Below are 23,211 nucleotides of genomic sequence, written 5' to 3'. Positions count from 1 at the left end.
GATCAAGTTTTTGCATGAGATACAATGCGGCCCTGCCAGTCTGAGAGATTGACTTTGGTCGTATTTTTCATGACGAATCATCCAAATAATTTATGTCAAGTAGCGTCCCTAAGCATCTTTTTCTCTGTACTGTGCCTAACATTCGAATGCTTGTTTTTCTTACCTTTAATTGACAAGATTTCGATGACTTTTGACGTAACCATCCAGAAAGGCAGATTCATGCATGGCAGGTTTGCATTTCGGATTAAGATAGGCATTTTACGATAAACAAAACAGTCAAGAATAAACAAATCTTTCAGAGCTATATAAAGTGCTCATATCAAGCCGCAGTATTTCTCGATTCGCAATTCTCTTTTCATGAGCTTCAGAAACATCGTCTGCCTTGATGAGGAAGGCATTCTGACCAGACACTAAACCTGATTGAATCTACGACAAACCTGCCTCGTTTGAGATTGGACAGATTTTGTTCAAAATCGGCTTGATTAATCTATTCTGCAGAGTTTGACTACATGAATTGAAACGCTCACCCCATACTCCATTAAGCTTTCTTGAAGTACTTTTTGAGGCGCATCTAATGATGCTAATTATAACTAATATACTAAACAAATTTAATGAATAATGTTTGAAACTATGAAATGACGATTATGAAGGAAATGTCAAAAGTTTACATATGAAAGCCGTACAAATGTAATTTCAGGGGTTGCCTTAGCTCAAGGGAAACATTTTGATCTAATATATGCCATAGTAGAAATCTTCATTTTTGAGGTCAAAAACGCGATCGTTTGATTTTCGATGAAAACCATGAGGGGTACCTCATGCTTTTTGGTCGTTTTTCGGTCATGTTTTTTTTGGCCCAAAAAGTCGAGCAAATGTGTCGGGAAGTTGCTGCTACTCAAGTACAATTGTTTGGCGTCACTCCGGTGGCTCATAAAGGTCTACATGTCAAGATATGAAGGCTTGAAAGCTGCCAAATTTGGTTATTACTTTAAAGAGTTTACTTGCACAGCATGAATCACATCTTTGGTAGATGCAATTAAACCCTCATATAGATCAATGTTACCGTGTTGGATTAAACGCCTTATTACCATGGCTTTGCATCTTTGCTTCGCTACGGTAAAGCCCCCTATAAATCAATGCTATCAAGTGTTGAATTAGACACGTTATGTTATTCCCCAAAACCCCTCCCCATTGCCGACTTTGCCGGTGGGTGTATTCACCTTGAACGGCACACAATTCTTTAAATTTTTGAAAGGATATGATTTGTTTTTCTACTTTTTTTGAATGTTTTACAGTATATATATTAGACTAGCCGATCTATCTCGCTACGCTCGATGTCGGCGTCGCCCTGCGGGCTTTGGCCGAATACAATAAAGCTGGTTAAATCAATGTTATAAAGGGTAAAAAAAAAGAGTAGTTATATTAAGTAGTATCTGAAAATAGAACTTCAGGATACACCACATTTTCTGTGTGTTTCATATTTTCGGGCAACAATATAGTCATGACATTGGCAGATGTTGCTCTTGACATGACAACATAGAGTTGGCCATGAGTAAATACGGGACTCCTGAGGTCCACCGCGACTTTTCTAAAAGATTGCCCTTTAGATTTGTTGATTGTCATTGCAAAAGATACTTTTACAGGGAATTGTTTCCTAGTCAAAATAAATGGTAATGTATCAGGCAATGTTGATAATGTAAAGCGAGGAATCAACTCGATTGTATCTGATCCTCCAAGGATTTTCACCTTGATGACATACTGTCCAATTTGCTGTATGATCAGTCTTGTACCATTGCACAAACCTCTTTCAGGGTTGAGGTTTCTCAAGAGCATGACAGGAAGACCTACTTTCAACTCCAAAACTGCTGGCGGCAGCCCTGAAGGCGAAAGGGTTTGCAAATACTCTGAGGGATAGGCTTGGGTCTCAGTGTTGGTCAGATCAGATTGCACTGTGTCAACAGAGTACAAAGTGGGCTTTTCACCAATCACGTTCTCCATCACCTTGCAATTGTTAGCATCGACATTGACATTTTTTGAGCAGAGAATAGCTCTTTCCTTAAAGAAATCATTATTTTGCAGAGGACGCTGCAGAACATGCTGAGGATAGATATCTTCAATGAACTGATCAAGATCAGTCATCTGCCTCAAAAAAGAGGGCAAAGCAATGTTGCCGATCATGGCTGATTCGTAAGACATTCTGCCAATCCGGTCTGCAAATTGCCTATCGGTATCATTCGAGTTGGCAAGTCTCCTATTCTCAGTCAGTCTCAGCTTTTGTAGTCTGGGCCACAACCTTGGCGACATCAACGAAGCAGCAACGATTTCAGGACGGCCACCTTGTTTCACGACAGGAGGAATCTGAGCAAAATCACCGCCAAGAACGACAGAAATACCACCAAAGGTAACTTCATCACCACGACTACAAATATCACGAAGTGTTCGATCAAAAGCTTCAAAGCAATAACGATGCTGCATGGGCACTTCATCCCAAATTATCAATGTTGTCTCTCGAATGAGATCAGCAAGATCATCGTTTTTCTTGATTGCACACACAGACTGCTCGTGGATGTTGAGTGGAATGGCAAAGCGAGAGTGCGACGTACGCCCACCAGGAAGTAGCAAAGCAGCAATGCCAGAGGAGGCAACACAGAGAACAATTTTTCCTTGGCTTCTATAAAAGTGACAAAGAGTATTGTAAATGAAGGTTTTGCCAGTGCCAGCTGGACCTTGCAAAAAGAAATGTGAGCTGTTGATGTTGCTGTTGATGGAGGAGGTGATGGTATCAAATACGTGCTTCTGGGTAGCGTTCATTTGAGCGTACTTTTGCTGGTACGAAAAGGCTTCTTGATCTTGGAGATATGACATTTCATTGAGTATCAATGAATTGCGTTGTATGCCAGTCATTCTGCTTATCAAGCCATTCCAGTTGAAGAGAGGCAAAGGCAAATTGAACTGACCTAGAGATCTGTCTTGTGCACCAAGAGATGTTTGCAACAGATATAAGCCGTAATCAAGACTTCGCGTTCCATGGTAAAATTCAGCGTCAGGTTGCACGCTGAGCAGCAGCGAATACCCTTTTTGCACGATTGCATGCTCAAGGTCATCACAGAAACTTTCACAGAATTGATTCCAAATCTGAACAGGCGATACCAATGAGTTGAACATGAGCGCAGAGACAAACATTGAACGCATTGCGTAGCCAGAGGCAAATGTAGCAGCTTCTTCAAAGGCTCTGGTCCATTCTCCATCATCTTCGACCAAATGCAGCACCATACAGGCCTCGCGAAAGGTGGCATACTCGTGATTATTGACAGTTCTCAGATGAGAAAACGACGTAGCTCCTCTGACAACTGTGAGCAGCAGACGCAGATAATACCTCTCGTCGGCAGCAGGGCTACAGTAGTACATGCGGCCGATAGACATGGTATCGGTTCTTCTTGCTTCCCACCTTTTTGGAGCACACATCGTTACCAAAAGCATCCTTCACCATGCAGGGTGATTCCTTGTTGATTTCGCCACATGGGCCATGCATCATATTTCGGGTGACAATTGCATGCAATTCGGGCTCTTGATCGACGTTGGGAATTTCAGCACAAATGATCTGATCTATTTTCTCTGCCGTATCAAACCGATCATTTTCATTGTCCAAAAACAACAGCATATGGCCATGCGGAAGACCTCGCTTCTGGTATTCTATTGTTCTCGCAATCCCTCTATAAGTACCAAAAATCTTCTCCTGCTTCAGATCTTTGAGCAGTGCGTCATGCTTCAGATTAAGCATTCGAGCAACCAAGTCAGGGCGGTCAGCAGCGGTTTGGCCAGGCAACAGCTCGTCTTGGATTTCCCTCCAGTTCGGGTTTGCAGTGAATGTTATGAACAACGTTGGCTTACCAAAGAATCAAGAGATAGCCATTGCATTTTGGTACAGTTGCATCATAAAGCGAGGCCCTCCAGTAAAGCTACTTGGCAAGACGAATGATCTTCCAACCATTTCAAGATCTGCATCAGCAGCACTGGTAGCATCAGCAAGACCTTTGTAGACATCCGCACGAAGGTTTGCCTGGTTAGACTTGATCCAGTCCAATTTTGTTTGCTCACAGACAGCCCAAGCATCGATCACATACTGCTGGAAGAGACGTCTTGATAAGAACAATATCTTTAATTCATCAGCTCTGACATGCAGTCTAAATCTGTAAAACACTCGCTGAGGGAGCCTTTTTGCTGCTTGTTGCTGTCCTTCTTGCACTTCTTCATTATCAACATCCATGGCATCAACAGTTGAAGCAGACAATTGCAAACGAAGGCCCCAATGCCACCCATATTCACCTCTGGGAAAAAGCAAAACGTAATGGAGAGGCATGTAGGCAGCATGTGTCTCGTTGATCCTTCTAAAGTGTCCTCTGGAACTGGTGAAGGAGCTATTTCGATAGATAACCAGGATGTCTCTGAAACTTGAATCAGCATATTCATTGGGGATGACAGCTGCAATCTCGTTGACGGTTGGCAGGTTCTGAGTACGCCTATCTTCACCGACAATCAATTCAAGTCTCATTTGAGGGTTGAGTCGAATGTATGCATCCTCGCTGACATGATCTTGGGCTTGTCGTTCTTCCTCTGCACCCAGAATCTCGTGGGCATGCTTGTAGATACGTACAAATGGGTTACCACAACGAATCGCATCATCAATTATTTCACTTAATGCTTCAATGGTAGAATCATCTAAATGCTGATTTCTTGGGTTGGCAGATCGACATGCAGCGGTATACTCGGGATCGTAAATGTACAGCTGATTGTACTTTGGAGCATTACCAAAATTCAAGGGTGCTTGCATGTGATACAATTCACCATGGGCACCTACTGTAGTAATCCCACCTCTCCTCTCCTCCTCTCCTTCTCTCTGGGCCCCTGCTGGCGTAGCAGTGGTACCGAATGAAGTAAAAGCAAACAAATTATTGTATTGCCTTATATGCTTCAAGAGATGAGATGAGCGTGGGTGGCTTCCGTTGAATAAACTATTCAAGGACTCAGGCGGATCTTGCAATAAGGGCAATATGGCTTTTCCTTTTTTACAGCATGAGTAGAAGAGATTATTGCTTCTGGTCTGACCAGCAGTTCTTTCTGCGTCCCAATGCAATGCACCACAACCATCACATACAATGTCCATTCTTCCCAGATAATGAGGTTGCATTCTTCTCAGCTCTGTTATGAAAGCGGCAGGTGCTCTCGGTGGTCTTGGTGCTCTAGGCGTTCTTGGTGCTCTAGGTGGTCCCAATGCAGCTCTTTGTCTGGCGTAGTTTCGGGCACGTTCCTGGAACAAAAAAAAAAATAAAAAAAAAATAAAAAAAGGTTCGATTAAATGTTTGTTTTTCATTTCTTTGATCTATTTACTCGACATAAATCACATTTTCGAAAATTGAAATCTTGAAGTAGAGCAACTCTACAGGTTGTACAGTTTCTAGCTTGAGCAGGAGGCATGACAATTCGATTTGATTTTAACAAAAGGGTATTTCATAAATTTTATGCAAATTGTGATGCTTGACGTTCTTGGTGGAGGGGCTAAGCCCTCCCCCAAACCCCCTCCCCCATTGCCGGCTTCGCCGGTGGCTATACCACCGTTGTTCTGACACTCGATACTATTAAATTTTGAAAGGATATGATTGGCTTGTCTATTTTTTATAAACAGTGTTTTCCAGTATATATATTTTAGATCAGTGATTAGATTTAGATTAGATTTTAGATGAATGCCGTTTAATATAGTTTCTTCCTTTCTACAGTCGGCAAGCACAATGCATTTATACTATAGTATCACTTTACATAGGCCAAAAGCCCATGTATACAACCTGTGTTGAGCCTCTTTTATAGGGAACAATTGTATGAATGTGAGTTTATTCTAACTAGAATGAGAGGTGTTTGGAATGGGATGACTAGTGGTGAATATCAGCATTGTAAACGCCAACGACAATGCTAAGGCCAGCCAATGTAATGCCTGACACCATGACTAGGACTTCCTTAGCGTAGTCCACCTTATACCAGCTGATACGGCTTGCATTGGGTTCAGCAATGCAATAGTATGCATACATGGGAAATGAAATACCATAAATGAATTGGAAAACAACCCACCTAATTCTGCAGTGTCAATATCAAAAGTGCAGGGTTATGTTGGATTATCTCACTTACATATGAAAATGATTCGTAAATGTCACCAAGGCATTACCGATTGCATGCAATACAGCAGCAATATAGATGATGGCGACATTGGAGTGAGGAGCAACCATCACTTGGTATTTCAACTTTTTGCTTGAATCATCGTTCAACTCTTTTTGTTGCTGCTGTAATTGTTGTACCAATTGATCACAGTCTCTGGTGTAATCATCAACTGATTCGCAATCATCGTCAGTGGTAGTGACCAATGTACCTACGCTGGCCTTTTTGTACAACCCCTTGCTGTGATAATACAAACGGCCCAGGTCAATGCTCAATGCGAAATCGGTAGCCAGACCTTGGAATTTGAAAAAGAGTGCATCCAACGGCCATGGTAGCACAATCACGGCAAACATGGTGAGCAACAAATAGACAAAACAAACAGAAACAAAATTGCGCTCTCTACATGCAATGTAAATGGGCATTCCCTCCCTTTCTAAATGCAGTTCATATAACTTACAGCAATGACTTTTGTCGCAGCATGATGTGTGATAACAGTGCTATTTCAAACAAGTTGTGAAACACACCAAATGCTGCCCAGATTCTGCCAGCATTCATCATGGAAAAGGTGAATGAAGCAAAGAATGTTGAGATGAGATACAGCAGGATCAATGCATTAAATGGACCAATGGCTCTGCGGCTGCGAGGTAATGAGGGCAAATGGACCCAAAAGATGTGGTATAAGGCATACAAGGTAGATGCAGCGATGATAACGACAGTAAAGATAGTTGTCGCATTAAAGGCGTCATCGTCGTAATCTGTTATCTTGCACATCAGCTAACTATCTCATAAATTCAATACGCGTCCAGATTTACCTTCAATATGCGATATCCAAGTAGGAATCGCAAATAACTTGCTGAATCCTCTGCTGGGTGCGTTAGGGATCTCAGAGATCCATTTAGCGTCTACTTGAGATGCCACCAGTAGAGATAAGAGCAGTAAGCTTGGTATCATGTCTCTTTTATTTTCTAATGTAATTTCTGGTCCTGTCCTGTTTCTCAATTTACATAGGCTTTTATATAACATTGCATCCACGGTCAGTTGTACGGCTTCAGCACAGTATCTGTTCAAATGTAGACTACACATTATTAAACCGAAGACGAAAAGATCCTCATTTTGATTATGCAAGTTGAGTCATCGTGTGAACCATCTAAATTTTTAATGGTTTGATACTTTCATTTTAAAGACCCAAGCGCAACTGTGTATCGGTTACACTGAATGCTAAGTCTATTATGGGTCTAAAATGATCAAATGAGATGAAATCCATCTCTTCCATATTAAATATAAAAAGAGCCACAGAAACCCGCCTCTCCTTCTTATCTTTATCTGCATTCATCAAAATGACTACTTCAACTACTGACAAAATCACTGTTCTCCTAAACTGGAAGGCTACTCCTTATCATTTGCCACTCTTTTTAGCCTCCAAGATGGGCTACTTTACGGAGCAAGGAATTAAGGTTGCTATCCTTGAACCCAACGATCCTTCTGATGTTACCGAAATCATCGGCTCTGGCAAGGTTGATCTTGGACTGAAGGCCATGATCCACACCATTGCCGGAAACGCTCGCGGCTATCCTATCAAGTCTATCGGTACTCTCTTGGATGAACCCTTCACTGGTGTCATTCACTTGTCTCATAAGAGTGGTATTACTAACGACTTTACTTCGCTTCGCGGCAAGCGCATTGGCTATGTTGGTGAATTTGGCAAGATTCAACTGGATGAATTGACCAGCCATTTCGGCATGACTCCCAAGGACTACGACGCTGTGCGTGTTGGTATGAATGTTACTGATGCTATTATTCGTGGCGACATTGACGCTGGTATTGGTATCGAAAATGTGCAGCAAGTTGAGTTGGAAGAATGGTCTGTTCAGCAAGGAAGATCTCGCGATGATGTCCAGATGCTCCGTATTGATGAGCTCGCCGAATTAGGGTGTTGTTGCTTCTGCTCGGTAAGGACAATCTCTTTTTGAACTACATCTACAGAAAGTTGATTGCAATCAAACCATAGATTCTCTACATTGGCAATGAGGAATTCATCAAGAACAACCCTGAAAAGGTGACCAAATACCTTGCTGCCATCAAGCGCGCTACGGATGACATGATTGCTGATCCTGTTGCCGCTTACAAAAAGTACACGGAAATGAAGCCCCACTTGGATTCTGATATCAATCGCAAGATCTTCCAAAGATCCTTCCGATACTTTTCTCGTGATCTCAAGAACGTTGAGCGCGACTGGAACAAGGTGACCAATTACTGTAAGCGTCTTGACATTGTCGACAGCAACTTTGTCCAGAATCAAACCAACGAATTCTTGACTTGGCCCTTGCTTCCCGAGTCTGAACCAGGTGCTGAGCCTGCTACTGTGGAAACGGGTGTTGTTGAAGGCGGTTGTCGTCGCTGTCAACACAGTAGCATCTCCCAACCAGTGTTTGCCTGAGTAAGTATAAATCCATGCCGTTGTCATTGTTTGTATACTAACTCTTTTGATACGCCTCATCCCACTGTATCTCTTTTTATTTTTCTTTTGACTTTATACATTGATTTAAACAGAATAATGCGCTGGGGGAGCCTGAATTTGCATTTGCATCTTCTTAATATGGCTGAGAACTTTAAACTCTTAAACACCTGATCAGGTTAATACCTGCGAAGGGAAGCGTTTCTGTTTAAATTGAATTCAATGTAATCAATAAACTGTTTATATATGAATTGTAAGAAAAAAAAAAAAAAAGGATGCTTTTTTTATTATTATGCGTGTATAATTTATGGAGTATCTTTGGGGCAAATAATTTCTTTGTAATCCTTGATAGTTCCAGAGAACTTCTTGAGAACACCACCTTCACAAATCCAAATTTCGTTACAGACGGTGTTGATGAATCTTTCGTCGTGAGAAACGATAATGACACCACCTTTGAATTCAGCAAGTGCGTCTTGCAATGCATCCATCGATTCCATATCCAAGTGGTTAGTAGGTTCATCAAGAACCAAAACGTGAGGGTTTTGCATGCTAAGACAAGCAAATGCGACACGAGATTTCTGGCCACCAGACAATGTTTTCATGATTTGGAGGCCAACCATACCAGTGATACCAAATGAGCCCAAATGACGACGGTATTCCTCTTCTGACTTACCAGGGAACTGGTCAGCCATGAAGCCAACAGCGTTCTTTGTCAAATCGAGCTGGTCAATGTGGTGTTGTGTAAAGTAGGCAATACGGAGACGACCATTGCGATGAACAACACCTGAAGAGGGTTTGTTTTCTTCTGTCAGCAATTTCAGCATGGTGGATTTACCAGCACCGTTGGGACCAACAACTGCAATACGAGAATCCATTCTCAAATCGATGTTGACATGGCGGATAATCGTCTTTTCAGCGTTGTAGCCAAATGTCACTTCATCCATTTGAAGAATAGGTGGTGATAGCTGTTCAGGATTGGGGAATTGGAAGGTAATCAGCTTCTCATCCTCTGGAGGCTCCAAGACGGGTAGCTTTTCGAGAATCTTGATTTTAGATTGAGCTTGAGGGGCACGTTTGGCATTGTATCTCCAGCGATCAATAAAGTCTTGGAGATGTTTACGATATTGCTCTTGAGATTCATATTCCTTGAATTGAGCCTTGCGACGTTCTTCTTTGGTGGCGTGGAAGTTGGTGAAATTGCCCTTATAGTAGTCCAATTTCTCGCTGTGCATGTACAGGATGTCTGTAGCGACTTCATCCAAGAATTCTCTGTCGTGAGAAACAACCAGCAATGTGTTGGGCCAGGTCTTCAAGTAGTTTTCTAACCAAACGATAGCAGGAATATCCAACATGTTGTCAGGTTCATCGAGCATAAGAACATCAGGCTTACAGAATAGGGCACGAGCAAGAGAAATTCTCATTCTCCAACCACCAGAGAACTCCTTGGTGGGTCTCTTTTGTTCGGAAGTGCCAAAACCAAGACCAGCCAAAATAGCAGAGGCCTTACTTTCTGCCTTGTCACTCTCAATCTCTGTGAGTTTGTTAAACACTTCCTTGAGCTCTGTGTTGAGTTTGTCCTTTTCAGCTTCAATTGCCTTCTTTTCCTCTTCACCCAGCTCCTCTTCCTTGTCTTGTTCAGCTTCCAGAGTACTGATTCTAGCAGACAATTCGCGCTCCTTTCCGAGCAAATGCTCACGCCATACATCAGCACGAAGCACCATTTCAATAGCAGGTGTTTCGTCACCGTGAACCTAATGTATCCCATGAATACACTGCCCACAGCATAAATCCAATTTCACACTTACTTCTTGTTCGACATACAGCAGAGAAATGTGCTGAGGCACAGCAATTTCACGACGAGACATGGCACGGAGCAGCGTAGACTTACCAATACCGTTCTTACCAACAACACCATAACGTCTGCCAAATGCCACAGTCAAATTGGCATCCGTCAAGATACGACGGCCAGCAAACGAGATATCAAAGTTCTCAATCTTGATGTCCTTGTTCTTTCCTTTGGTGGTAGTGTAATCCAAGATGGGATTGTATAATTTGTATTCTTCTTGCAATTTCTTTTGTTCGTCCAGCAAACGGGATGCCTCGTATTCCACCTTCATGTTGCTCTTTTCATTGCGCTTAGCCATTTTGGCAGCAATCTTTGCCTCGGCTTTACGCAACTTTTCTTGGTTGACTTGAGATTGAACACGACGGCCTGAAGCATGTTCTAAATCCACAGAACCTCTACCGAGACTAGCAGTAGCAGATAATCCGCTTTGGCTGCCCATGGTGAATGAGTGCTCTAGCTTGGAGAGCTTTGCTGGAGCAGAAGCCTTTTGATTTGCTTGCAATAGACTTGATAGATGTTCACATAGTTCGTCAATTTTGGCTTCATCGCCTCCCGCATCAATCAGAATAGGCTTTACAAAGTCGGCAATGGCATCTTCATCGTCTTCAAAATCGTTTTCTCTAAGATAGCCGTCAATGTATTCCACAATGGCCTCGTCTGCTCCGGGAACTGCCTTTCTGATAAGCTGAATAGACATGCTACAAGGTATATTTTGCTTTAACCAAAGGTGAAAGGGGAAAATATCTTTTGGGAAATGCGCACTATAGCCGCAGTACGATGGTGGCTTGATGGCTGCTTGGATGCCTACAAGTGCTCGGATGAAAAAAGTGACTCGAGATCCTTCCACCTTCCCTTTCGTGCCTCTTCTCTGGTAAAGCTATTGAAATAGAATTTTTTGGGGGAGCCAGTATTTTTTTTTCTCTCGAAACACAATTCAGAACAACATGTACCAAGATACTTTTGAAGAGGATGATTTGATTGCTGAGGTTGAGCTCGTTGCCCAAGCTCGCTACTCTCAAAGCAACGACGTGGATGATGGCTTTGACTCTGAAGGTAAATGTCTTTGTGATGGAAACAGAACACCTGGTGACTAACACGATGAGTATATAGTCGTTTCTTCCCAAACATCTACCACCCAAATCCCTGATGGTGTTAGAAACTTCATCCTTCATTTCTATCGCAACGTCATTGACAACAATGTCTACGAACTTCACAACATCTACGACAGCTCTTTCAACAAGTTGACTGAAAAGTACTATCAAAAGCAAGCTTGGCCCGAGGCTGAAGTCGTCGCTCCTCTTGTCAATGATGGTAAAGCACTCTGACACACTCTACGCACAGATAAGCAGCCATTGACCTTTATATGAAATTAGATCAAGTCTTTTTGACCTTGTATCGCGAGCTGTACTATCGCCACATCTACGCTCATTTGACCCCTACTTTGGAGCAACGTTTCCACTCTTATGAGAACTATTGTGATCTCTTCAACTACATTTTGAGTAAATACATAGCACTCACCTTTGGATGACGCGAAACACTAACCCACTTCAATTAGATTCTGAAGGACCTGTTTCATTGGAATTGCCTAATCAATGGCTTTGGGACATTATTGACGAATTCATCTACCAATTCCAATCATTCTGCAACTTTCGTGATCGCACAAAGAACAAGACTGATGCTGAAGCTGTCTTGATGCAAGAAAACTCTCAAATCTGGAGCTGTTACAGCGTTTTGAATGTTCTCTACTCTTTCATCCAAAAGTCTCGCATCAACGAGCAATTGTTGGTTAGTAAGAACGGCGGTGACATGATGGAAGCTGCTGGTGAGTATGGCTCTCGTCCTCTTTACAAGATGTTGGGCTATTTCTCTATCATTGGTCTTGTCCGAGTCCACTGTTTGTTGGGTGATTACGTTCTTGCCTTGAAGATGATGGATAACATTTCCTTGAACAAGAAGGCCATGTTTGCTCGTGTTACTGCCTGTCATGTAACCACCTACTACTACGTTGGTTTCGCCTACATGATGCTCCGTAGATATGCTGATGCCATCAAAGCTTTCTCTACCGTCTTGTCATTCATCCAAAGAACCAAGCAATATCACTCTCGCTCATACCAATTCGACCAAATTGCCAAGAGAGGCGATCAAATGTACGCTCTTTTGGCCATCTGTATTGCTCTCTGTCCTACTAGATTAGACGAAAACATCCACTCTCAACTTCGTGAAAAGTACGGCGAACAACTCTTCAAGATGCAAAAGGGCGAGGAATCCCTCCCTGTCTACGTCGATCTGTTCCAATTTGCTTGCCCCAAATTTCTCTCTCCCAGTGGTAAAGGTGTTGATGCCCATCAAAACCAACTCAAGGTATTCATGTCTGACATCAAGAACCAAATCAACCTTCCTATTCTCCGTTCATTCATGAAGCTCTATACTTCCATGGGCATTGAAAAGTTGGCTAAATTTTTGGAAATCGATTCTGAGGAACTCAAGACTCAATTGTTGATCTTTAAGCAAAAGTCCCGTCAATACAAGTGGGTTGAAGGTAACCTTCTGGAGGGTGAATATCTGCCTACTTCAGATCTTGATTTCTGTTTGAAGCAAGATGTTGTTCATATTGCTGAAAGCAAGGTGGGTCGTCGTTACGGTGATTGGTTCCTGCGTAATATCAACCGCTGTGAAGATATCTTGGCCAACTTGGAACTTAGCAAAGCTTAACTTTACAAGTGATTAAATTTATACATATTCTTTTGCTTCTTTTTTTTTTACATTTCTCCTCCCCTTATAATCCTTTCCACTTCTTGCCATAATTTAATTTGTTGCATGAATTAAAATCAAATGAATCAATCATTACTATATACATACACATACAGTGAGTGCCGTGATTTCTCTACTGAATGGGATTTTTCAATCTTACCAAGGTATTTAGCGCCTTGGACGAGGCGTGAAAAATCATCAAAGTTTATATCTTATGCATGAATGTCCAATAAAGCAAGGAAATCACTTTTCTCGAATGATTAAACAATGGCTTTCATTGTGTTAACCTCCATCCAATTGCTAATTGATTCCTAACCCATTATTGCATTTATTAAGCCAACTATGTTTACTCTTCTTTCTTCGTTAACAAGAACCGTCAAGAATCAATATGTACTTTGCCTGTTATCCTACTACTCTTCCCTCCTTTGAGGAATTTTACAAAAGCCTTTCTTGAAGGATATAATTGCCAAACTTGTTCTTGTTGATGATAATCAAGCAATGGAGGAGGACAATATAAGAATAGAAGGTCTGGATATCAACAACAACAACAACAGCAAGTTTATAAAGGCTTTTACCGAGGCAACTAAGCAGGCATGGACTACGAATGGCCATTTTTTGGCAAATACTTCTACCCTTTATGCCATTCTTGATCTCTCCCATGTATTGGACTTGTTAAGCACAAAGAATAAAAGGATTATTCTTTGTAGCTTATAAAAAATGTTCGATATTATAAAAACAAGAAAAGACTTATTTGAATAAGATCAGACACAAAAACTAAGGATTTATTGATGAAGACAAGAGTTATTTTTATTTATACTAAGTTCTGAATGCCAAAGTAGCAATTTACCTTGTATAACGCTTATCACATCCGGTGAACCTCAGCATTTAGGTAGCTGAGATGCACCTCAATTATCATAGCTTGTCCATGTTGTTGCACAACACAGACATATCTACCCATCAAGAATACCTTAATCTTTATAGACAGTTGTAGCCCTTCTGGCACAACACGGGTGGTTTATGAGCTTTCATGTAGCACATCTTCGTCAACTGGTTCAAGGCTTCTACAATTATCCAGTATCCAGGATTATTAAGGCTTTATTGCTTTAGCATTTTCAAATAACTATAAACACATTCGAGATTTACATTAGTTTTAACCCTCATTCAATCTTGAAATAACATGATAAATATATTCAGTTTTAAATATATTTCTTCTCTCTATATTATTCTTAACGCATTTTTTTCTCGCTAAATTTGGCTGTACGAACATGCTACTTTCAAAGCTCTGATGTAAATAATCTAAGATTTGATTGTGGATGGTGGCGTAAATCTTATGACAAAAGATACTTTTATACATGTGAAATTGTTGATATGAAGCAAAAGTTAGCAACCCATTACATTGAGACATGTTGGAAAATACTGATAAACAACGCATGCTTGGCGGCGGGGCATTTGTTATTAAGTCCTCCTGGTTCTTGAAGTAGTATTGCATTATTGTACTTGTATATGGGTTTCCTCCAACCACATAATATCAAGTTTAAAGGACACTCACTCACATGCCACAGTTTGATGCATGTTAGATCAATTGATTGCACCTTATTTTATAGTTTTAAACAAAGGACGACATAAATTGGATCTATTTGGATACTTTTTATTACAAATATAAAATTATAATATAACAGATCAATAGGAAATCAACTAGTTGTAACGCTTCGGTGCTTAGACCTCTGAGCCAATCAGATTGCTTGAAAACTCCGCTGATCTAAAAAAAAATTGCGAGGGTTTCCCTCTGTTTTGAAGTGAGGCAAAATTTTAAGCGCCGCTATAATAGCAATATAGCCGCTGCTATCATTAAACTTCCCCCAAGTGCTAGAGCATGCCTTACTTACACCACCTAGCTTTATGTTCTGGCGTTGAGACTCTCAATCATCACTAAAGTAAGTAGTGATAACCAAGTGGAGACAGCCTATCTACCTCCTAGCCTCGGATAGAGTCTTGTTGAGCTTCAGGGATAGGCACATCCACACAACGTAAAAAAGGTATGCTTCAAAGAAACATAAAAATAATAAAGGAAAGAATAAAAGAACATACTACTATAGGTGTATAGTAGTACATGGGCAAAAAATGGATATTCACACAAAGTGATTCAAAGAAAAGTATAAGTACAACATCAGAGATGCTCAAAAGAGCTCGTTGTTGCAACAAAATTGCATACATGAGCAAAGTGCATGGTAATAGTCGAATGTAAAGTAACGCAAACACACAAAACTGCAAAAGTAATGGTGGTATAAGTTTGCACTGCAACATAATGACTAACGTTGTCTCATGTGAAGCCACAGAGGCAACGTAACCAGCGAAAGAAGAAGAAAGCGCAACAAAGTAAATATCATGATAAAATGCATTATCACGAGAAAGGAAGCAATAATACAAACGTTCAAAGAAGTTTTATATCATTCCGACCAGAAGAAAGAAGATACTTACCACTTACCACCACCACAGATAGACCAGAGGATACGCAATCACCAGATATAGACCAGAGAAAAAGCATGCACCAGACACAGTACACCAGAGAAGACCATATTAGCAACAGCAGCAGCAACACCAGCACCATGGAAAAACCAGAGAACAAACGACACCAGAGACCAGACAAAGACCAAACAACAAGCAACACCAGCAGAGACCAGACAAAGACCAAGAAGCAGACAGCAGAGACAGCAGAAAAGGAATGGCAGCAGCACCCACGTCAAACAGGCAAAAAAAAATTATCAAAACCTAACAAACAAATTCAGTTAGTACTGATTCTGCGTCTTCCAGTGCTCGTTTATCGAATGGTACCTACTATATCCTTCTTCAAAGAAGCAGTGTCAAGTTCTTTTAGCAATACAAGGCAGTGTGATCAGAAGTTGGAGTGTTATTATCATTCGAACAGTTTCAAAACCAACATGGTTTGATACTGAACGCGTTTTGCAAAAGGAAAAAAAAAAACGGGATGAAAAAAATGAGAGGGCGCCCTATCCGACGTCACGGCTAGTAAATTTGGCCTCAGTCTTCTGCCACAGCAGCTGTCGCTGCGGCACTCAAATTTGGGTTTGTGCAGTTGTCATTTTTGTGTTCAAATTTTGCTTGATCTGACATCCTTTAAACGTTTTTGCTAAATTTGAGGCTTGATAGACTAAAATTCACGGAAAAAAAAAGAATAAAAAAACAGTAAAATCAACTTGATAAAGGTATGTTTTATTATCAAACTGACAGCTGTAAAGTAAACTGAAGTCTCTCTACTGGCCAGGTAGATGATCCTTCTTATATACTATAACTGTAATGAAATAGCCACCCAAACGCAACTTAATTGAAAACCAAAGTTCATCAAATAGCACTCATTCAAATTCATGCTATTTGGATCTATTAATGAAAGCGCTCAAATGTACATCAAAAAACCATTAAAAATTACTAAAGTAAAGATGCATGCTTATATCGCACATCGTGTGAATGAATCACTCCTGATCACAGTGTATTCAATCACACCCATGATGGTCGTAATAAGTGATGGTATCTTTATCCAAAAGGAATCAAATCAATAACAAGCATATTCAAATATGACAACTATGCCCTGCTGCCATAGTTGCACAATATCCCACATAAAGGATTCCATACTTCAATAACAAACATCACACTTTAAACCATCAAGGTTACATTAAATCATGCTATGACGATAGCTCACCCAAGCCCATCAAGGTTACTCAAATCGACCCTTATGGCCAGTGCTCTCGCATTGATTGCCACTTTAAATCAAACATCAACAACATTTGCCAGATATCGCAATAGCAGCACCTATTGCTCTCTATCATCACTAATCCTACAAGCTAGATGCAAATGTATAAATACTCTTCTTTTTTTTACTCAATTCCAGGATCTTCAGTTCATTTTATACACAAATAAAATACAGTTGATTTCTATTGTATTTTACTATTGCTTTATTTTTTTTTGTGAAATCTATTCAAACCTGATTTCACTGCAATAACAATGGATAAAAATTCTATTAATTAGATTAACAAATAAGTCAACTCAGATCAACTAATGTCTAATCATGCTAAAAGACAACTCCAGCAAGCTAATCATGATTTAGCTCTGTCTGGATGAATAATTAGACTCTCATCCAAAGTGCCCTGATCTATCCTTTCTATAAGGATAATTAATATCGATCTAGTAGTAGCATGTATCCGATAGGTACAGTCTTCTTAGTCTATATTAATAGTACATATCTGAGTGTATATCGCTAAGCATACATCTTTAGCATGTATCTGGATATATGGCATGTCTATAGCATATCGTATGCATGTCTATAGCATGTCTCATATATAGTACAAGTCTGTAGTACATAAAGTATCTGTAGCTATTATCACGGATATAAGCATGTGTCTTATAGCGTGGATCATAAAGTGCACATCTGAAGCAACAAGCTCATATTGCATTAATCTTGGTGCCTATCCAGATATGGTAAACATCCGTAGTCAATGTCGGAATACAAGTATAAGTCTATAGCGCCATCCATGTCCGTGGTGCCATCTATAGCCTATATCTTATATAGTATGAATCTTATAGTACTAGCGTATCTGAAGTCCATATCTTCTTGTAGTATAAATCGATATCGTACATCTAATCCAGTGTACATACAGTTTATATCTAAATCTGGTAACTGGATGAACTGTCGGAATGCAGATCATAGTAGATGTATTCCGCAAGCGTAATTGACTTACTCTTCTGGCAATGCAACCGACTACCCCCTTCGTTTTAGGTCGAATTCTGTTCAAATCTAGTCATTTTCAAGCACGAATAACTCATGCCACAAAGCGTTTTAAGGGCTTGGAATAGTACCGCAGGCCTCCTTTTGGCCACGCTTTACTTCCTGATGCTTTATCTCAAATTCCTTTGGGTCATTGCAAATCCATGAAAATTCGCATATTTTTCACGTGTATTAGCAAGGGAAAATTCTTGAAAACCAAACGATCGCATTTTTCACCTCAGAAATGAAGACTTTTCTTATGATACATATCAGATCAAATTGATCGTAAAGATGGAATGCAACAGCGGAAACCCTTTCTATGAGGCTTGTATATGCTAAATTTTGACATATTCACAGAAAACCTGTTTTCATATTTTTTCAAATTGCTCATTATTTTCAGTCTAAAAACTAAATGTAACCAGCATCATTCGATGCGCCTTTAATGACTCTTTATAAACGCAATAGAAAGTAAAGTATAACAATGACAATTTTCATAGTCAAATTTAGCAAAAACGTTTAAAGGATGTCAGATCAAGTCAAATTTGAACACAAAAATGACAACTGCACAAACCCAAATTTGAGTGCCGCAGCGACAGCTGCTGTGGCAGAAGACTGAGGCCAAATTTACTAGCCGTGACGTCGGATAGGACGCCCTCTCATTTTTCTATATCCCGTTTTTTTTTTCTTTTGCAAAACGCGTTTAGTATCAAACCATGTTGGTTTGGAAACCGTTCGAATGATAATAACACTCCAACTTCTGATCACACTGTCTTGTATTGCTAAAAGAACTTGACACTGCTTCTTTGAAGAGGGATATAGTAGGTTCCATTCGATAAACGAGCACTGGAAGACGTAGAATCAGTACTAACTGAATTTGTTTGTTAGGTTTTGATAATTTTTTTGCTTGTTTGACGTGGGTGCTGCTGCCATTCCTTTTCTGCTGTCTCTGCTGTCTGCTTCTTGGTCTTTGTCTGGTCTCTGCTGGTGTTGCTTGTTGCTTGGTCTTTGTCTGGTCTCTGGCGTCGTTTGTTCTCTGGTTTTTCCATGGTGCTGGTGTTGCTGCTGCTGTTGCTAATATGGTCTTCTCTGGTGTACTGTGTCTGGTGCATGCTTTTTCTCTGGTCTATATCTGGTGATTGCGTATCCTCTGGTCTATCTGTAGTGGTGGTAAGTGGTAAGTATCTTCTTTCTTCTGGTCGGAATGATATAAAACTTCTTTGAACGTTTGTATTATTGCTTCCTTTCTCGTGATAATGCATTTTATCATGATATTTACTTTGTTGCGCTTTCTTCTTCTTTCGCTGGTTACGTTGCCTCTGTGGCTTCACATGAGACAACGTTAGTCATTATGTTGCAATGCAAATTTATACCACCATTGCTTTTGCAGTTTTGTGTGTTTGCGTTACTTTACATTCGACTATTACCATGCATTTTGCTCGTGTATGCAATTTTGTTGCAACAACGAGCTCTTTTGAGCATCTCTGATGTTGTACTTATACTTTTCTTTGAATCACTTTGTGTGAGTATCCATTTTTTGCCCATGTACTACCATACACCTATAGTAGTATGTTCTTTTATTCTTTCCTTTATTATTTTTATGTTTCTTTGAAGCATACCTTTTTTACGTTGTGTGGATGTGCCTATCCCTGAAGCTCAACAAGACTCTATCCGAGGCTAGGAGGTAGATAGGCTGTCTCCACTTGGTTATCACTACTTACTTTAGTGATGATTGAGAGTCTCAACGCCAGAACATAAAGCTAGGTGGTGTAAGTAAGGCATGCTCTAGCACTTGGGGGAAGTTTAATGATAGCAGCGGCTATATTGCTATTATAGCGGCGCTTAAAATTTTGCCTCACTTCAAAACAGAGGGAAACCCTCGCAATTTTTTTTTAGATCAGCGGAGTTTTCAAGCAATCTGATTGGCTCAGGGATTCAAACAACGATGGGCTACAACTAGTTGATTTCCTATTGATCTGTTATATTATAATTTTATATTTGTAATAAAAAGTATCCAAATAGTTAAAATTTAAATTCTTCTTTATTCAAAAATATAATAAGGTGCAGGCATTTGGTCTAGGATCTACCAAACAATTTTATGAGAGTGATGTTTTCTAAATTTATTATGTTGCAGGGAAAGTTATATAATAGTGTAAGTATTACGGCATTGCACTACAATGTAATGCTAGCAACCAGTTATGTTAACCAAATGTTCACCATAGAAGGTCTTAATATACGCGTTAAGACTCTTTCTTTGATGAACTCTTAATAGAGATTGCAGGAAAAAGACAGTTCCTGAATATGATATATGTAAAGTGAAGAAACCTCTCGTTTCAAATGTTCCTTGATTAATTGTTGCTTGAGAAAAGGCGCTTCCAAGGTGAGAAGTGCGGGTAAAGGCTTCTGATTTCATATCAAAAAGATCAACTTGTCAATTCAATGAAGAATAATGATTTTGTTCGTGAAAGCCTACAAAAATTATTGTTCGTACAATGTATTATTCCTTAGTTAGATCCTTGAAGGACAGATCCATGCCAAATATACTAGGAATTCTCTAGAACGTATACAGGGGAACCCAAACGCACCAACCCCTGTAGCTACATTCGGTTAATAGCCAAGTTTATCTAGTCTGTACCTTTGCTGATTACTGCGGCACTGGTCCATCCTTCAAAAGCACCCACGGGAGGCCGAGCAACTAACCATTTGCCATAAAAAGGGCAGGTACCACTGGGAAAAATCTGTAACTTGATTTTCTTGCCAATGACTGTAGGGTCTTTTTGCAATTTTACAATGTATCGATGCTCTAATGCCTAGGCAAGCAGACCTATTTACCATAATTCAATGTCCAGAGCCATCAGAGCAGAGAACTTATGCTGATCATAAGATTAGATTGCTGGCTTGCATTTTCAATAAAATCAGAGGCACCAAAAAGAAGAACTACTGCCTGTGAAAAAGAAGAGAAAAAAGGAGAAATTTGACAGTTTGACACTGTGAGAGGATGCAAGAATCATATGCAAACAAGCCATCAATGAGTTGCCTATTGTTCCATTTGCACCAAATGTATGCCTTAAGCTAAAAGGAGGTAGTAACCAACAGCCGTTAATGCGCACTGAAGCCATGTAAGCAACCTGGTCTCAACCAGAAATGAAATACAAAGTGTGCTTTATAACTGTTTGCAGCTTAAATGTACGATATCAGCAAAGATTTATACAATTTGCATCAAAATTTAGCATGGAAATTTGCTTTAACCCGCGTTTTGCAATTAGTGAACGCTCTTAGACAAATAAAAACAATATGTGAAAGCCACAAGTAGACATTATGTAAAGATAAAGATTGGGCAAGAAAACAAGAAAACGTCAAGTTTCTTTCAGTGCTATCAATTGCCTTGCTGGGTGTTTAATAGGCGAGCCATGGAAAACAGAAAAACAAGCTCTTGATAATATTGAAGCACCATTTGTCAACAATCAATGTGGAAAAACAACAAACGCGTGATGGAAACCATCCTACACAGCCCTCAATCTTCCGTATCTGGATGAATTGCTAACAAGCACCCATATTCTCGCTATGAATATACATCTTACATTCTCAAATGAAGCATTGAGCGTCCAGCTTTTTATTATATACATTAGATTCACTGCTTGTCCTTTTCCTTTTCATTCATTTCAGCAAGATGAGCTTCTTTCAGGGTCAATGCCTTTTTCAGGTTATTGATATCCGTCTCGAAACGGTTCTGAATAGTAGATCGAATTAATAAACCCCCCTCACTACTAACAAATATTCCTTCTTACCTTAAGCATAGCATTGGGAGCAGTTGACAAATCGCGCGTTTTGCGTTGGATGGCTTGTTTGATTTCAGCAATTTCTTGACGTTTTTGTTCTAACATGCACAGTAAGCATTTGGGTCACAATTCAGGAGCCAATGTCAACATACCAATCTCGCCTGTTTGAGCCGCTTCTTCTTCATCTTCATCCTCTTCGGATTCGTCTTCATCTTCGTCCTCGTCCTCGTCATCATCATCCTTGTCATCGTCGTCTTCTTCATCCATCATCTCTAAATCACGATCAATGGCTGCTGCCAAATCCTCATCGCTCTCACTCTCATCTCCACTGTCATCAATATCGATATCTTGTGTACCAGCATCAGATTCAACCTCCATTTCTCTATTATCAATCACCTCTGCACGCGAAACAAATAATCAGTTGTCAAAATTCCAGCTTCACACTACACTACACCTTACCATATTGTACGTCTTCAGCGGTCGCATCAATCTCTAATAGCCTTTCAACTTCTCTTTCCACTTCCTCAATAGCCTATCGTTTATACATTTGCCATGAGTCATCTATGTCTGCGCAGTGATAGCTATTTCATTACTCTTTTCGACAGTTTCTTTCTAAATCTTCTTTGGCGAACATGCTTCAATGGCGGTGTCAGACCATGCGGATAGCTATAAGGATCTGTTTCTAATCGACTGTTTGTTTGCGGTATAAATGGCTCTGACCCAGACGTAGGATCAACTAGTAACATCTAGTCATTTGACAGCACAATCAATCCATCTATTCGAGCCTAATACGCTGCATGACACATACTTGGGATATATCTGCTACTTTGTAAAACTGCTTCTTATCCAGTGTCTTTTGTGATTCGATAATGGTCGGTAGATCCACTAGTTGTACGTCGTATTTGCGACCTTCAAACACAAAGTAGCCCTTTCGACTGTCTGTTGTTGTCATGAAATAAGTATCCCATGCCTTGGATATACACCTCAGTGTGCTTACCTTTGAAATGGATCTTGACATCGTCTGGTATCTCTCTCTTTTTCACCAGTTCATGCAAACGATTGCACATGTCGCCTTCTGGAACCCTGAATATCATATGCTCTTCAATGGCTGCCTCTGGCTCTTCGTCTTCGTCTTCAGGCAGTATAACGTGTCTCTCTTCATTGTCTTTTGCCTTGTTCTTTTTGGCAGTGAGCTTGATTTTGATGGTTTTGTCTCTAGTGCCCCTGGGTTGTCTAGGTTTTCTGATCTTTACAATCTTAGGAGTCTCTTTGGGTGTATCCATATTAATGTTGAAATGCTGGGTAAAAAAAAAAAGAGAAAAAAAGAGAGAGGATCAAACATTGCTGGTAACAAGCGCAGGAGCATTCTCAAAAGTGACGCGGTAAATCAATGCCATCTTCCACC

General features: G+C 40.2%; 9 protein-coding genes across 9 annotated transcripts; 3 read left to right on the top strand and 6 right to left on the bottom strand.

Annotated features, from left to right (window-relative positions):
- Positions 1–1,419: 1,419 nt before the first annotated feature.
- ATC70_002943 (uncharacterized protein) lies at positions 1,420–3,462 on the bottom strand (the record flags this gene model as incomplete). The annotated part of the gene is made up of 1 exon (XM_064822313.1): positions 1,420–3,462. One exon carries the CDS (start codon positions 3,460–3,462, stop codon positions 1,420–1,422), a length of 2,043 nt encoding a protein of 680 aa, XP_064678913.1.
- Positions 3,463–3,895: 433 nt separating this feature from the next.
- Positions 3,896–5,185, bottom strand: ATC70_002942 (uncharacterized protein; the record flags this gene model as incomplete). The annotated part of the gene is made up of 1 exon (XM_064822312.1): positions 3,896–5,185. The coding sequence occupies one exon, from the start codon at positions 5,183–5,185 to the stop codon at positions 3,896–3,898; it is 1,290 nt and encodes a 429-aa protein (XP_064678912.1).
- A 736-nt stretch (positions 5,186–5,921) lies between these two features.
- ATC70_002941 (uncharacterized protein) lies at positions 5,922–7,152 on the bottom strand (the record flags this gene model as incomplete). Its single annotated transcript, XM_064822311.1, has 4 exons — positions 5,922–6,117; positions 6,175–6,600; positions 6,659–6,956; positions 7,014–7,152. 4 exons carry the CDS (start codon positions 7,150–7,152, stop codon positions 5,922–5,924), a joined length of 1,059 nt encoding a protein of 352 aa, XP_064678911.1.
- Positions 7,153–7,538: 386 nt separating this feature from the next.
- Positions 7,539–8,638, top strand: ATC70_002940 (uncharacterized protein; the record flags this gene model as incomplete). Its single annotated transcript, XM_064822310.1, has 2 exons — positions 7,539–8,150; positions 8,210–8,638. The coding sequence occupies 2 exons, from the start codon at positions 7,539–7,541 to the stop codon at positions 8,636–8,638; spliced, it is 1,041 nt and encodes a 346-aa protein (XP_064678910.1).
- A 323-nt stretch (positions 8,639–8,961) lies between these two features.
- Positions 8,962–11,199, bottom strand: ATC70_002939 (uncharacterized protein; the record flags this gene model as incomplete). Its single annotated transcript, XM_064822309.1, has 2 exons — positions 8,962–10,407; positions 10,462–11,199. 2 exons carry the CDS (start codon positions 11,197–11,199, stop codon positions 8,962–8,964), a joined length of 2,184 nt encoding a protein of 727 aa, XP_064678909.1.
- Positions 11,200–11,446: 247 nt separating this feature from the next.
- Positions 11,447–13,214, top strand: ATC70_002938 (uncharacterized protein; the record flags this gene model as incomplete). Its single annotated transcript, XM_064822308.1, has 4 exons — positions 11,447–11,555; positions 11,613–11,813; positions 11,876–12,001; positions 12,058–13,214. The coding sequence occupies 4 exons, from the start codon at positions 11,447–11,449 to the stop codon at positions 13,212–13,214; spliced, it is 1,593 nt and encodes a 530-aa protein (XP_064678908.1).
- A 2,432-nt stretch (positions 13,215–15,646) lies between these two features.
- ATC70_002937 (uncharacterized protein) lies at positions 15,647–16,201 on the top strand (the record flags this gene model as incomplete). Its single annotated transcript, XM_064822307.1, has 1 exon — positions 15,647–16,201. One exon carries the CDS (start codon positions 15,647–15,649, stop codon positions 16,199–16,201), a length of 555 nt encoding a protein of 184 aa, XP_064678907.1.
- A 2,710-nt stretch (positions 16,202–18,911) lies between these two features.
- Positions 18,912–19,289, bottom strand: ATC70_002936 (uncharacterized protein; the record flags this gene model as incomplete). Its single annotated transcript, XM_064822306.1, has 1 exon — positions 18,912–19,289. One exon carries the CDS (start codon positions 19,287–19,289, stop codon positions 18,912–18,914), a length of 378 nt encoding a protein of 125 aa, XP_064678906.1.
- Positions 19,290–21,658: 2,369 nt separating this feature from the next.
- KCH1_1 (Potassium transporter) lies at positions 21,659–23,089 on the bottom strand (the record flags this gene model as incomplete). Its single annotated transcript, XM_064822305.1, has 7 exons — positions 21,659–21,757; positions 21,816–21,904; positions 21,959–22,204; positions 22,266–22,338; positions 22,400–22,552; positions 22,615–22,745; positions 22,804–23,089. 7 exons carry the CDS (start codon positions 23,087–23,089, stop codon positions 21,659–21,661), a joined length of 1,077 nt encoding a protein of 358 aa, XP_064678905.1.
- Between the last annotated feature and the right edge of the window lie 122 nt (positions 23,090–23,211).

The sequence above is a fragment of the Mucor velutinosus genome (genome assembly GCF_035048745.1).
Source record: "Mucor velutinosus strain NIH1002 chromosome Unknown tig00000165, whole genome shotgun sequence".
Lineage (NCBI taxonomy): Eukaryota > Fungi > Mucoromycota > Mucoromycetes > Mucorales > Mucoraceae > Mucor > Mucor velutinosus.
This window is presented reverse-complemented; position numbering and strand designations above follow the sequence as displayed.